This window comes from Schistocerca nitens, chromosome 3, assembly GCF_023898315.1.
Source record: "Schistocerca nitens isolate TAMUIC-IGC-003100 chromosome 3, iqSchNite1.1, whole genome shotgun sequence".
Classification (NCBI taxonomy): domain Eukaryota; kingdom Metazoa; phylum Arthropoda; class Insecta; order Orthoptera; family Acrididae; genus Schistocerca; species Schistocerca nitens.
The window spans coordinates 709,683,484-709,699,324 of record NC_064616.1 but is presented as its reverse complement, the minus strand read 5'-3'; the positions used below and the strand labels follow the sequence as shown (position 1 = coordinate 709,699,324).

The 15,841-nt window shown below is 44.4% G+C and overlaps 1 protein-coding gene across 1 annotated transcript in view; it reads left to right on the top strand.

Annotated features, from left to right (window-relative positions):
- The first annotated feature begins 2,263 nt into the window (after nucleotides 1-2,263).
- The window catches only part of LOC126248682 (facilitated trehalose transporter Tret1-2 homolog), a 308,477-nt gene continuing 294,899 nt past the window's right edge, over nucleotides 2,264-15,841 (top strand). Inside the window, exon 1 of the mRNA XM_049949949.1 lies at nucleotides 2,264-2,323. Within this exon, the coding sequence (XP_049805906.1) occupies nucleotides 2,310-2,323 (14 nt within the window). The 5' untranslated portion in view covers nucleotides 2,264-2,309. The remainder of the gene's footprint in view (nucleotides 2,324-15,841) is intronic.

The window sequence follows — 15,841 nt, the reverse complement described above, 5'->3', positions numbered from 1 at the left end:
ATTTTAAAAATAGTAAATTTTCGTGCACCCTTTTGATTTTACCTCTGAGAAAATTAGATTTTAATTACCGCTTGGTTGGAAACCGTCGCTATAGATGGAACACAAGAGCGTATTTTGCAGGGACATGGAAGGAAAGACCATCCTGGCACTTGTGTTAGGAGATTTAGGGAAAGCACGATGTCTGGTAGCGTGTAAGGCGCCAGGAGATGCTGTAGCGAGCGGCGCGCGGTCGCCCGGGTAAGCGTTTTTCATGCCTCGCTGCTGACAGGAGCAAAAACGACAGTGAGCGCCCGTGCGTCTCGGGTGTCTCGGTGAGGAAGACGCGGCTGTTTTTAAAAATATATGTACCGTCGTTTCAAGCAACCTTCGCTTTGCAACTGCTATGTTCATTCGTTCGGACTGTGAGAAAAACCAGGCAGCACACATTTTGCTTGTCCCTACACTAGAAAAAAGAAAATATACTACTGGCCATTAAAATTGCTACACCACGAAGATGACGTGCTACAGACGCGAAATTTAACCGACAGGAAGAAGATGCTGTGATACGCAAATGATTAGCTCTTCAGGGCATTCACACAAGGTTGGCGCCGGTGGCGACACCTACAACGTGCTGACATGAGGAAAGTTTCCAACCGATTTCTCATACACAAACAGCAGGTGACCGGCGTTGCCTGGTGAAATGTTGTTGTGATGCCTCGTGTAAGGAGGATAAATGCGTACCATCACGTTTCCGACTTTGATAACGGTCGGATTGTAGTCTATCGTGATTGCGGTTTATCGTATCGCGACACTGCTGCTCGCGTTGGTCGAGATCCAATGACTGTTAGCAGAATATGGAATCGGTGGATTCAGGAGGGTAATACGGAACGCCGTGCTGGATCCCAACGGCCTCGTATCACTAGCAGTCGAGATGACAGGTATCTTATCCGCATGGCTGTAACGGATCGTGCAGCCACGTCTCGATCTCTGAGTCAACAGATGGGGACGTTTGACAAGACAACAACCATCTGCACGAATAGTTCGACGACGTTTGCAACAGCATGGACTATCAACTCGGAACCATGACTGCGGTTACCCTTGGCGCTGCATCACAGACAGGAGCGCCTGCAATGGTGTACTCAACGACGAACCTGGGTGCACGAATGGCAAAACGTCATTTTTTCGGATAAATACAGGTTCTGTTTACAGCATCATGATGGTCGCATCCGTGTTTGGCGACATCGCGGTGAACGTACATTGGAAGCGTGTATTCGTCATCGACATACTGGCGTATCACCCGGCGTGATGGTATGGGGTGCCATTGGTTACACGTCTCGGTCACCTCTTGTTCGCATTGACGGCACTTTGAACAGTGGACGTTACATCTCAGATGTGTTACGACCCGTGGCTCTGCCCTTCATTCGATCCCTGCGACGCTTCCCACGCCCGGGTTCCCGGGTTCGATTCCCGGCGGGGTCAGGGATTTTCTCTGCCTCGTGATGGCTGGGTGTTGTGTGCTGTCCTTAGGTTAGTTAGGTTTAAGTAGTTCTAAGTTCTAGGGGACTGATGACCATAGATGTTAAGTCCCATAGTGCTCAGAGCCATTTCGATCCCTGCGAAACCCTACATTTCAGCAGGATAATGCACGACCGCATGTTGCAGGTCCTGTACGGGCCTTGCTGGATACAGAAAATGTTCGACTGCTGCCCTGGCCAGCACATATTCCAGATCTCTCACCAATTGAAAACGTCTGGTCAATAGCGGCCGGGCAACTGACTCGTCACAATACGCCAGTCACTACTCTTGATGAACTGTGGTATCGTGTTGAAGCTGCATGGGCAGCTGTACCTGTACACGCCATACAAGCTGTTTGACTCAATGCCCAGGCGTATCAAGGCCGTTATTACGGCCAGAGGTGGTTGTTCTGGGTACTGATTTCTCAGGATCTATGCACCCAAATTGCGTGAAAATGTGATCACATGTCAGTTCTAGTATAATATAGTTGTCCAATGAATACCCGTTTATCATCTGCATTTCTTCTTGGTGCAGCAATTTTAATGGCCAGTAGTGTATGTATTTCCGAAAGAGGATGTGAGCTGTTGTCTTCTCGTATGCGAGCTGAGTGCCTTACCACTACGCCACCATACGAAAAGTGTCATCATCCACGATTTCGCTGTCGCAGATGGAACACAGCGAGTGCTGTGTGATGCGTGGTGTCGGCGACAGGCGCGGTGCGGCGCTAGTGGCGGCTGGCTTCTGGGGGCTGCCGGCGCCGTGGCGGCTGCGTTGCGTGTGGGCGACGCGCAGTCAGCTGGCCGCAGCGCCGGGACATGGACGCCGACAGGTCAGTGCCATTCGCTACCTTCACTACACGCCTTTCTCGTGCCCACGTCTTGCTGTTTCGCACTGGCTATCGAGAAGAGACCATTAGCAATTCAAAATTAATGATGCCTTTTTTCCGCCGACCCTTCGCTTCCTTTTTCTCTTTTACGAACGGGAAAAGCCCGTTCTAGAACTCGTGCGACATTGAAATCCTGGGCTCGCATTTGAGAACGCCGGCTTCAGATTCCGAGGTGGTGGTACGCGTTTGGCTTTCCGTTTAATGTTTCGTCCACATCACCCAATGAACGCGCTACACGAAGCTACTCTCTTCAACGACGTGGCGTTTCCTACACTTGATAAACCCGAGCTCATGTTCGACTACCGGTTCGGTCCCAGTACTTAACCAGAAGTAAACTTATATCAGCCATTGCAGTCGTGCTTATAATACTTTAAATATATGGTTGAATTCTCGATTTGGTTGCCGCCACTTTTCAGCGTTGTTTGTGGCGGTTATTACTGGTCTGGTTCTGTGTATTGTTGTAAGTGTGTTGTCTACTGACATCTTCCCCACTAGTACTTGAATAATGCACTAATTGTTCGAATAGGTAGATACTTGATGTTAACAATGCTTACAAGTACGTAAAGTAGCCGTAGTTAAACGGAGGAAGTGACTAAGTACTCCATCGTTATATATCTTTATTCCTTAGTCGTTCTAATTTTTGCAATTAATTCTTACATCGATGGATTAGGCCTAGAGATCAGGGTTATTCGTCACATTTACATGCCTGTAAGTGGAGACCTAAGAAACAGTCGTTTGAAATACGTAAGTAATAGTACAAAAAAATGTACCTTCATAAGATTTCACCCAGGTATCGACACAAACTTTAAGAAATAGTTACTCATACTTGTCCTTTATCACTTTAAAGAACTTAACGTTCAAAGAAAGTTAACCACCTTCCACCAATTCCCCCCTCTATTGTCTTTCTCAGACCAGTAACTATTTTATTCTACCAAGCATGTTAAAGATTAGTTTTCCCAGTACTCTCTCCTTCTACGTTTTCTGCTTTTCGCTTGATTTTTATTTTTTTTTTATTTTTTACTATCTATTAGTGGGTGCAGTAGAAGGCGGTTTGGTAATTGTTCAGTATGCTTTTCACTTCACCAGGAAGTTAGACATCCAAGCAATATATCTGACTCAGAGCCTTATCATGAACTACAAATGTGCAGATGGTTCACCAACATTTAATGTTCGTATCAGTTAACTGAAATTTGCGCGTTAAGGTACTCGTACAGTGATCTGTTCGAACAGCTTTACTTGAAACGCGATAGTTTGATAAACAGAGAGATAAATCAGAGAGCGAGCGAATCAGCCTGCCGAATTAACGACAGCTGGTCTGGTACACTGGCCATACTAAAAGTCTTTCAGGGGGTTTTCGATGCTAGTTTAGACAGAGTCTGAGACGGTCCTTAGCCACCGCCGCGGAAAATGCGATACACTTGCAGTCTATATACCGGTGAGGTAACAAGCAGAAGAAAGTTAGGTGATTGACAGATGAATTCTCTCCCTGACGTTCAAACGACGGCTGTGGTGACGGAAAGGACATCCAGTCCCAAAGATAAATAAATCAAATAGCCTATGCTAATTTATGACTAACAGCGGGCGTCGTATGACGGGTTAAGCGTTAGGAAAGACAGGGAGAGAGCTGCTTGTATGACACCGCGACAGGACTTGGGATTACAATCGGTAGCCCTTAGCAACAGCGCCCGCTTCGCTGCGATAATCGATAGTAGCATGAATTGCAGGAGTGCCAGCTCGACGTGGCTCGAGTCCAGAGTAGATGTTCTTTGATCGCAGTCTTCTACTTCCGCCAGCAGATTCTGAGGCCAGTTTCTAACATCTTACAAATGTGTAATTACGTGCCACTTGCACTATGCGAATCGAGAGAGCTTTATGCACAAAGAGTTTTTTTTTTTTCATTGACTCTATCCTGAATTGAAAAGATACTCTATTATATACGTAGTGAAATTAAAACCGTCCATGTTAGGTAAGGTACCCTATTAATGAATTTCCAACCCGCCCTGGTAGCCATGCGTGTGGAAGAACCGTTTCGTGGACACTGAGATACGCCGGCACCGGATCGAATCCGGCCGGCGGGTTAATGACAAGGGTCGCTTTGCCCGCCAGCCTCCCTGTGGTTTTTAGGCGGTTTCCCAGATTTCACTAGGTGAATACTGCGCTGGTATTCAAGCCTCGCGTCACTTACAAGATTCGCAAACATTACGAAAACTTGCGCTCACTTTCACATGAAAAACACAACATGCAGACAGTTGGCGTACACGATTACATCCTGGTGAGTAACGGGGCGCTGCTGTAACGGTCGCAGGTTCGAATCTTGCCTCGGGCATGGATGTGTGTGATGTCCTTAGGTTAGTTAGGTTTAAGTAGTTCTAAGTCTAGGGGACTGATGACCTCAGAAGTTAAGTCCCATAGTGCTCAGAGCCATTCGAACCATTTTTGAGTAACGGGGTGGCGAGAGGAAGGGTATCCGGCCACCACTTAAGTTAACTACGCGGAATCCGTTAGTAAGAATGCCGAACCTGTCCCGATGTAGGGCAAAGGCACAAGGAAAAGAAGAAGATTAGCGACATTCCCCTGCATCTATTTCTTAGGGGCGAGTTTTTAATTTTGTTCATTCACCAATCAGTCAATTATTGATCATACAGGAAGGTGCGCAACACTAAACAGTAAATTTGCTATGTGCAGATACATATGCTATGCCTGCACGTCCAAGCGTCTACAACTTGAACACATTATTTGAGTTAACGAAACTTAAATATTGTAAATTGAGCTCAAAGTAGGAATGCTTGTTGTTCTTCAACTGTACGTGTGCTGCTTTACGTGTACTGGAATAACATTGCTACGGAATATTTGCAATGCACAGGCAGTTATTCTTGTATCAACTCCAGTAATTCAGTTTATTTCTTATAAAATCAGAATAAGATTAATTTGACTGGTTGATTTCTCGTTACAGAAAATGATGATATCTATTGATTCGTATTTTCACACATCGTTTACGTTACGCAAAGTAAACATTGGATTTTCAGTACTTCGCAGCACAGTAAACTAGAACCGCGGGTAGTCTAGGCGCTACCTGGAACCGCGCGACTGCTACGGTCGCAGGTTCGAATCCTGCCTCGGGCATGGATGTGTGTGATGTCCTTAGGTTAGTTAGGTTTAAGCAGTTCTAAGTTCTAGGGGACTGATGACCTCAGAAGTTAAGTCCAATAGTGCACAGAGCCATTTGAACCATTTGAGCGGGTAGTCTACATAGTCGGAACCGAATGAGAAGCGCCAGCTGCCTGCCGATTCTGCATTGTGTCACGCTATAATTCTTTTCTGACTGTAAAACAAATTAAACAATATGTGTCTTGTGCGAGTTCCGTGAGCAAAATCCGTACTACAGTGTTGTTAATGATTAATATTTCCCCTAACGGATCCACGTCAACCAACACTGCTACAGCTTCTGTTATTTTTTTTTTCGCGCGTGGAAAGGGGGGGGGCGGTTGGGCGGAAGTGGGAGGAAATTCATGTGACTGGAGGGATCATTCAAAATAATACCCTTCGTCTGAACGGAATACGACAGCTCATATGGACACATAAGTGGCTTCAAGAGTATAGTGTCAAGATGGTAAGAGTTTGAAAAACATTTTTCAAGACGCTCACTTCCGGTTGAGTCAGAGTTCCGTCTCCAAGGACCTCATTGCTCTCATCAGGTTTAACAGCAGTCGTTTCTTGAGTTAGATGTTACATCCGATGTTTTAGCGGACCAAGTTAGTTACTCGGCAGCTGTATCCTAGAAAATACTCTCTAGGACATCATTTTAGTCATCAATTGACTATCCTAGGTAACTGATAGGTCTATCTGTTCATGCGTCTATACTTGCAAGCTATTAGGTACAGAGCTTAGGGTGTTTCTAATCCAAATCAATAGTTACTTTACGTACTACGTTATGGAAAGGAAAGAACGGAAGTTTGAGTTCAACGTCCCTTATAAATCGAGAATCATTAGGGACTGAATACAAAGTGTGCTGGACAATGACAGTGAAAGGAATCTACCTTGTCCGTCTTGCAAAAACTTGTTTGGAATTCCTCGAACGAGATCCATGTTAAACGAAAAATTTTGATGAAATTGCTCTGTTCCATTTACGAAGTGAGCTCCGTGTGAGCGTCTGGCAGTAGGCCAGGGCGTGTGCTGCCGGCAACACCCTCTGGAGTCGCAGACGCTGAGCAGGACTTGCACGTGCTCAGCCGGTGTTAGTGCGGAGGTCAGCAGCTGACGCCTCGGGCTGCGCGGCCACTTCCTGGCCACTCGCCCCGGAGCCCGGCATGCAATCTTTCCTATTTATCTGGACGAGTACCAACTTGTTTGTCTCACTCCCAGTTATCCACTCTGCAGTCGCACACAGACAAGTAATGACGACTTTTGGGTTTATATTAAACTAACCTGTCTGTAACACATCGAACTTTTAGAAATAAAAAGGATATTTTAGCTACAACAGGGACCGTAGGAGAGCATATTTGGACGTGACCCCTCCCCCCCCTACTCCCTCCCACCGATGTCTCCCACAAATACGAGGAATATCCAGATGTAGTACACACACCACACTCATACCTAAAATCTAGGAGACTGTTGAAACGTTTATAGAGTATCACTGCCTAGCAGTAGCTTACGGTACATGTGACGAACCCTTGTTAGAAGACATAAAACAAACTCAGTTGGCTCATTCTGTGGTGTCACCGCCAGACACCACACTTGCCTTTAAATCGGCCGCGGTCCGTTAGTATACGTCGGACCCGCGTGTCGCCACTATCAGTGATTGCAGACCGAGCGCCGCCACACGGCAGGTCTACTCTAGAGAGACTCCCTAGCACTCGCCTCAGTTGTACAGCCGACTTTGCTAGCGATGGTTCACTGTCTATATACGCTCTCAATTACAGAGACGCCAGTTTAGCATAGCCTCCAGCTACGTCATTTGCTACGACCTAGCAAGGCGCCAGATTCAGTTACTAGAAGTCATATTTCAAGACTGTATTCTGAACAGATATTATTGTGAATAATGTACCGTAAAGAGCGACGTTTCTCATTAATGGATTAAAGTTAAGTATCAAACTAATTATGTCCGCTTTCTGAATTCTCATTCCTTGTCATGTTCCAGACCTCACGTCAGTATAGTTCTTCCCTCCTCACGCCAGCCTGCGTGAGCTAAAACGCGTGCATTTCGGCCTCCATTCGTAACACGGCGTTGGCTCTTCTTCCAACACAACACATTCTAATAACACAGTAGAACTGAACGGAATACGAGAGCTCATATGGACACATAAGTGGTTTCGAGAGTATAGTGTCAAGATCGTAAGAGTTTCAAAAACGTTTTTCAAGACGCTCACTTCCGATTGAGACTGTTCTCTCTCTTTCTCCTATCTCTCTCTCTCTCTCTCTCTCTCTCTATCACATCCCCATTCTAAAGTGGCGCATGCACTGTCACGCAAATTCCGACTCAAACCGATTTTGCTTTTTACAACACTCAGTTCAAATGCAGCTAAGGACTCGAGAGGGACGTAACAGTCAGGAAAGTATTGTGGTTTATAGCTGAATATCTGCTTCTAGTTCTTCAGTTCGTTTCTTAAAAATCTCCAGCGATGTTTCGAGCCTATTATCGACATTGTGGCTCATTCTTGGCTGTTTCACGATAGACTTCTTTCTGTGTGAAACTTGTAACACATATTACACTTTTTAGGTTTCCATTTCATCTTCAGGGAACACTAAATCGTAGGATAATGAGCTCTTCTGCTTCATTTACTCTTCTCTTCGTGGTGGTAAAGAAAGCTATTGATACAGTAGAAAGTGGCGGCGATCTGTGAGGTCGCCTGCCATTACTGAAGCATATTCTAATAAACAAGAGCGCCGTTTACGCTATCTGCCTATGCACAGCGCAATCCACGTTTTGATAGACTCTATTCTGACATCTTTAACTTTGGAGGAGATAGACAACTTCTGATATTTGACTATAGGTATGTACAAAACCATCCACAAACCATTTCTAACTCCGCAAATTTGCTTGTCCATGAAGTTCATTATGGCGTGAATTATGTGGGTGTGGAGTCTTCTGCCTCTCGTCTCGAATGGCTTCGATGACAACAGTACGTCAAACTATCTTCTTCAGATATACAGGGTGTAACAAAAATGTACGGCACAAATTGCAGGACGCATTCCTCATACGTAGCCTAAGAAATTATGTTACCTGAACATGGGTCTGGAAACACTTTGTTTCCATGTTACAACTCATTTTCTCCAGCTCATTAATCATGGGAAACACACAAGAACAGAATGTTACAATCATGGGGACCACGCACTCTGGTGACATCTGGTTACGTTGTGCCTGTTGCCATGCGACGTCATTACTTCTTTACAGATAACATCAATTGTTCCAGCGATCAGTATAATTGTTGCAAGCACACAGGCTACTACACAGAGATAATCTCAGACTTGGCTCGTGCAACGGCAGTGTACACAAATGCAGAGATGGCAGATGCCCATTTGCATGATGGAGCACCTCCTCATTTCAGTGTGAAACGTCCCCTATTAACAATTTATACAAGACTGTGCTTATCCTGACACACAATATTTTTAGCGCGACTGTGCTTAAACTGACACACAATATTTTTAGCGCAACGCAATCTGACTATCAAAGATCCCTGCAAAAGAATGGCCCTGAGTAACATTAAACTATACCTTTCACAAATCACTTACCTCACAAAAATCTTCATTACTCGAACTACTGCAATACAGCGAGCGCCACTACTGCCAGCTAAATAAAAGATTCAAACTACGGAAGGCACTAACTACTGATAGGGATAGTTAGCAAATGAAAGATATTAATAGAGAACAAACAATGTATTTACCTTAATAGTCATAATATATATAGCAGTTCATGACAAATTACAAAACTCCGCCATCTCTCTCCCCACATCCACCACTGCTGGCGGCTCACCTCCAGCTGCGCAACGCTACGCGCTGTTCACATCCAGCTGCCGCTGCCCAACACTACAATGGTAGACAACAATGCAAACTAGACACAGACTGCACACAGCACAGCCAGTGATTTTTATACAGAGGTGGCGTTACCAATAAAAAAACCTAAACAGCCTACTTACAAGTGAGAATGTCCGTCGGCTTCCAAATAAAATATTCGGTGACATATGGATACGAAGAGATGAACCAATTGCCTGGCCTCCACGCTCTCCGGACCTAAACCCACTGTACTTTTATTTGTGCAGGCATTTGAAAGCTCTTGTGTGTGGAACGTCAGTACAAGATGTCCAGAGTCTCCGTGTCCGTATTATGGAAGGCTGCGAAACCATACGCAATACTCCATGGATACATCAGCGCATCCGAGATCCTCTACGACGGAGGGTTGATGCATGTATCAATGTCCACGGAGGGCATATTGAACGTTTCCTGTGAGAAAGAGTTGCATGTGGTATGCTGGTGAGTTCTGTTCGTGTATGTTCCCCATGATTAATGAGTTGGAGAAAATGTGTTGCAATATTGAAACAAAGCGTTTCCAGATCCATGTTCGTATAACTTAATTTCTTCGTCTACACTTGAGGAAAGTCCTGTAGTACATTTTCGTTACACTCTATAGTGTTTTCCAAAGGATATAATCAAGGCGAGGATGGTCAATGATCCCTTCGGTGTAGATGCACATCACGCTCGAACTCTTACGAGAATCGGCGAAACGCTGTGAGCAATGAGCATCTTGGGCAGGCGCACTACGTCAGTAGTGTGTGGATAAGCTGAGAATATGGGTCTGACGAGGGGCGTGCTAGGGTAGTCCGCGTATTTGCGGTGACCAGTGTGTCCGGATGGCTTAGTGGTTAGAGTATCTGCCTAGTAAGCAGGAGAGCCGGGTTGCAACCCCAGTCCACCACAAATTTTCAACTTTCCCTTTGATGTAAATCAATGTCCAGTACACAGCTACATGTCGTTCATTTCTTTGTATCTTGATTTTTGATGGCTGCAGGATCAAAATGGTATATATATATATATATATATATATATATATATATATATATATATATATATATATATATATATATATATATATACCATTCATGTAAATCAAGTTCCCCCCTCCCCCCATATATATATATATATATATATATATATATATATATATATATGTGGGGGGGAAACTTGATTTACATGAAGGGGAAATTTGAAAATTTGTGCTGGATTGGGGATGCAACCCGGATCTCCTGCTTACTAGGCAGCTGCTCTAACTACTAAGCCATCCGGACACACTGGTCATCACAAATGCACGGACTACCCTAGCACGACTCTCGTCAAACCCAAATTCTCAGCTATTCCACACATTACTGACGTAGTTCCACTGGCCACTATTGCGACAGAAGCAGGGACAGAGGCTTTGACGTTTCATCATCAACGAGATAACTGGAGACGGAAAGCAGCTTCGGCTTTGGCAAGGATGGGGAAAAAAAATCAGCTCTGTCTGTTTCAGATGAACTATCCTAGCCTTCGCCTTAAAAATTGAGGGAAATGGTAATCTGTATGACCGTATTGGAGGTTGGATCTCGCTCCTCCCACGTTTGAGTCCGGAGTCATCATTGTGCCACACCATTCTGCACTTTGTAGCTGAACATGGACGAGACAGTCTGCATTCGCAGCAAGTTTGTTATTTATATTATCTCGTATCTACAAACATGCTTTCTCTTCTACTACGGGCGTACCGTGCATTTCAGTCTACACAGCTATTTCTGCTATTACTAATTATATGTGAAAGTCAAATATGCCGAAACTCAGCATACAAGCAGCTGACATACAGCTTCGAGACGTGTACAGGGCTGCCATCCGTCACAAAAGAATCCAAGTTCGAAAATAACTTTCACTACACTGTTTCGACTGTGAAAGCAGTAGCCGTATTTTCGAGATTATCTAAACGAAATTCTAATTGGCAGTCGTGCCAAGACTTCGTCTGAGAGATGATCGCTCATCAGTGAACATTAGTATTAACGTGGTGTGTGACGTGCGCTTGGGAGCAGGTGGAGGGGCGCTGGTTGAACATTACAATATACGAGAGTGAAAAACTGTCGGCAAACGAAATTCAGACAAGTTGTCGAATGAGGTGACGCAGTGATTAACACAGTGCACTTGTATTCGAGAAGGGTATGATTCAAATGCATGTACAGCCATCCAGACTGAAGTATAGAAAATAAAAAATAAAAAAGAAGCACTCAAGGCAAATGCTTGGACCGTACCTCTGAAAAGGACACGTCCGCTTTCCTTTCCCACTGCTGTCCACACCCGAGTCATCGACGGTATATTTATTCCTACTGTCCTTATCTTCAGAAAAGCTGAAGTACTGCAACACCTTCTGTTTTCAGACAACTATTGTCCGAGTCGTTCCCAGAAACTGCAGACTGGCAAGCAACGGTCGCTCTCTTCCCTGACACAGCTGCCACACCATCAGATGATGTGAGCTCTGCGAAGTCACAAAAGCACCAAGTCAAGAACCGATGAAATGCTTTATATGACAGTTAAGACTGCAGGACGACCACTTAAGCTCCTATAACATTAAATACTTATTTCCAATGTTTTTTAAAGTTTTTGCAAAACAAGACCGGTAAGCAGCAATAGGTGATGCGTATTTCGGTGCGCTTCTGGCGGCAGTGCCAAATAACAGATTTAGGAATTGCGACACAGCGGTTACCCGACCTTGTGCGTGACTCTCGTCTGTGAGGGCAGTGAGCCGCTCTAGTTGAACTAGCGTGTTTCCTTCTGACTTTTGGTATCAAAACAAAAAGACTCTCATGCATTTCTGATCTTTCGTTAATCCTTGCTTTTTCGTCTATTCCTCGTACACTGTATCCAGCTCTAGTTTTAATTTCATGATTGCCTGAAGGTACTAAACACCTGTTAACCGCCTTCCCCCTATTTTTGTACGTATGCACTATATGCTGAATAAAAGCTCCGCCAATTAAAAGGGAAGATTTTATGTAGCTATGGGACACAGTAGGGAGGTGGTCAGAATGAAGGTTACTGACCCTCACCATCTGCACGGCGTACTGTTTAGGTGCAATGGATCGTCGGTCGTGTGATCGACGAGGCTACGCACTGAAAGATAGTATCAGAATAATAAGAGTTTGGTGCAACCACGACGTAACTTTCTGAGTCATTTTTAAATTAGGTGTAACCAGCTTGTTCCATCAGACAATGCGACTGGAATGTTGATAAGCAACCTCTAGCGAGTCGAACCGACGTTCAAAGAAAAAGGCGGTAGTGTAAACACTCTCCGGACCCTTGAAAACATCGCAGCAGTTCAACTAGCAGCGGTTAAAGTCCATGCCGATCAATCACGTAACATGCCTTACACCTTGGAATAAGTGACTCGTAAGGGGAAGGATTCTCCAAGAAGTCTTCAGAGTGTGTAATCTCTTAATTGGAGCGACTATCAGTAATGAACCGTATTCTGAGATCATATTGTCAAGATTCTTGATGAAAATCGCATCAAAGTGAACAATATGTGGATTAGTAACGAGACGCACTTACACCTCTCCGGTTTAGTGAATAACCAAAACTTAAGGTACAGAATGTTGGTGAACTCTCGTTAACCTCAGAGAAGAATATTCATGCTAAAAAGAAAGAACATGGTGCGCGGAGGACAATTGCTGGACATAGTGTTCAGACAAAAACGTCTTTGTGTTTGTGTTTTAACCGTAACGACTGTTATTGTACAATCAATTTATAAGAGACAGTCAAGTGAAAACGAGACAGATGAAAAAAGTAAGTAAACTGTTTATTATTTTAAATGTAATCGCCGTAACTATTAATACGTTTATCCCACTGTGAGACAAGACGGTCAATGCCTTCATGGAAAAATGTTTGCAGTTGCCGGCCGTTGTGGCCGAGCGGTTCTAGGCGCTTCAGTCTGGAACCGCGAGACCGATACGGTCGCAGGTTCGAATCCTGCCTCGGGCATGGATGCGTGTGATGTCCTTAGGTTTAAATAGTTCTACGTTCTTGGGGACTGATGACCTCAGATGTTAAGTTCCATAGTGCTCAGAGCCATTTTTTGTTTCCAGTTGTCTATGGAACTATGATTGCACCCAGGCAAGCACCTCTTCGTCCAAATCAAATCGACGGCCACTAATGTCTTCCTTCACGATTCCAAAAATATGGAAATCGCATGGGTTGGTTCAAATGGCTCTGAGCACTATGGGACTTAACATCTGTGGTCATCAGTCCCCTATAACTTAGAACTACTTAAACCTAACTAACCTAAGGACATCACACACATCCATGCCCGAGGCAGGATTCGAACCTGCGACCGTAGCAGTCACGCGGTTCCAAACTGAAGCGCCTAGAACCACACGGCCACACCGGCCGGCGAAATCGCATAGAGTGAGATCAAGATTGTATGAAGGGTATGTAAGGACTTACTCGTGAAACTTCTGCAGAGTACTCGAAATAACCTTGGCAACATACGGCGGGCATTGTCCTGCAACAGAATGACCCCGTCCGTCAACATTCCTGGGCGCTTGGACTTGATAGCGCGCTCAATTTTTGCAAATTGTCCGTGTGCCGCTGTGCGTTAATTGCGGCGTCGTGTACAGAAAATCAATGAGCAGCCGGCCCTTGCAGTCAAAGGAAAAGGTCATCATGACTTTCCCGCAGTTGGCGTGGCTGTTGCATCGACTATGCTGCAAAAGTTTCACTGGGAAACCCTTACACATCCCCCATACAGTCCAGATCTCTCCCCACGCAATTTGCATATTAGTTAGAGACCTGAAGGAAGACATTCGTGGCCGTTGATTTGCTTAGGACGAAGAGGTTGACGCCAGGGTACAATCATAGTTCCGTAGGCAAAAACAAACATTTTTACACAAAGACATTGGCCCTCTTATCTTACAATGGGATAAACGTTTTAGCAGTTACGGCGATTACATTTGAAATAATAAACACTTTACTTACTTTCTTCCATCTGTCTGTTTTCATTTGACTGCCACTTAAATACGTAATAGAATAGTAAAAATTGCCTCTTCAGCAACCAACTGAAATCTTCCCATTGCCCGCATCTCGTGGTCGTGCGGTAGCGTTCTCGCTTCCCACGCCCGGGTTTCCGGGTTCGATTCCCGGCGGGGTCAGGGATTTTCTCTGCCTCGTGATGTCTGGGTGTTGTGTGATGTCCTTCGGTTAGTTAGGTTTAAGTAGTTCTAAGTTCTAGGGGACTGATGACCATAGATGTTAAGTCCCATAGTGCTCAGAGCCATTTGAACCATTTGAACCATTCTTCCCATTTCATTTTCAGACACCGTATTCTCAACGTAAAACTGGATGTATTGCACATTCCCAACTTCAGAGAGGTACCATTTGCAGAAACAATGAAATAGTTTCTACGAGAACATGATACAAAATAATTTTTCCTAATGCTCATTTGGATGCAGCAACAATATCCGTGTTTAAAGGCCAAAAACCAAATTTATGTTTCTGGCATCCTCTATCTGTGTGGAAACTAGTTACCGCTGTGTCTTCAATAACATTGCTGCAAAAATCAAGGAAATGCTATCAGCAAACATAATAGATTTTTTTCACTTCATAGGCCTTACGAGGTACGGAAGATCAGTAACAAGAGTTTTCCAGTGTTATAAGACTATAAACCTACACAAAAGATCAGAACGTGGTTGCTCAACTTTTAAGGCAGTGAAATTTCATTCGGGAGGAGCGGCGTTGAAATCCCACCCTTCCGTTTCAAAATATTTGCCGTGCTTACCCGACATCACTCAAGACAAGTGCAGGGATGGCTCCTTTCAAAAGACAACGACTGATTTCTTGACCTATACTTGTCAAATCTGTGTTTGTACTCCGTTTCCGATGCCTTCGTCGTTCATGGAACTTTAAACCTTGGCGTACCTTCCATCCACGCACAAGGACAAACTTACGTTCCAACCTGTTGTCATTGTCCATAGAAAACATGAATTTCGTCTGTACGAAGACTGTGGTACCCGATCGGACTATGCTTCATACCGTTGACGTTTCCCTCTACTAATTAAAGAAATCAGTATTTCCTGTGCTCATTGGAGGTATCGCTAAATACATGAGGCGTTCAACGAGTTTGAAAGCAAAACGCTAAGAAGTTTTGGTCTTATGTTAAGTCAGAAAACGTTTCGAAGTCACCTGTCCGACACTCTGTGACCATAATGACATTCCTAAACAGAGGATGACACAGAGAAGGCCAAAATACTAAACGCCTTTTTCCAAAACTGTTTCAATGAGGAAGAGCGTACTGTGGTTCCTCCTTTAAATCGTCGCACGAACGTCAAAATTACAAATATCGAAATTAATAATTACGGGACAGAAACGCAACTGAAATTGTTCAAGAGAAGAGAGGACACTGTATCTGATGAGATAACAATACCATGCTACATAGAGTATGCGACAAAAGTTGCTCCTTTTCTAACAAAG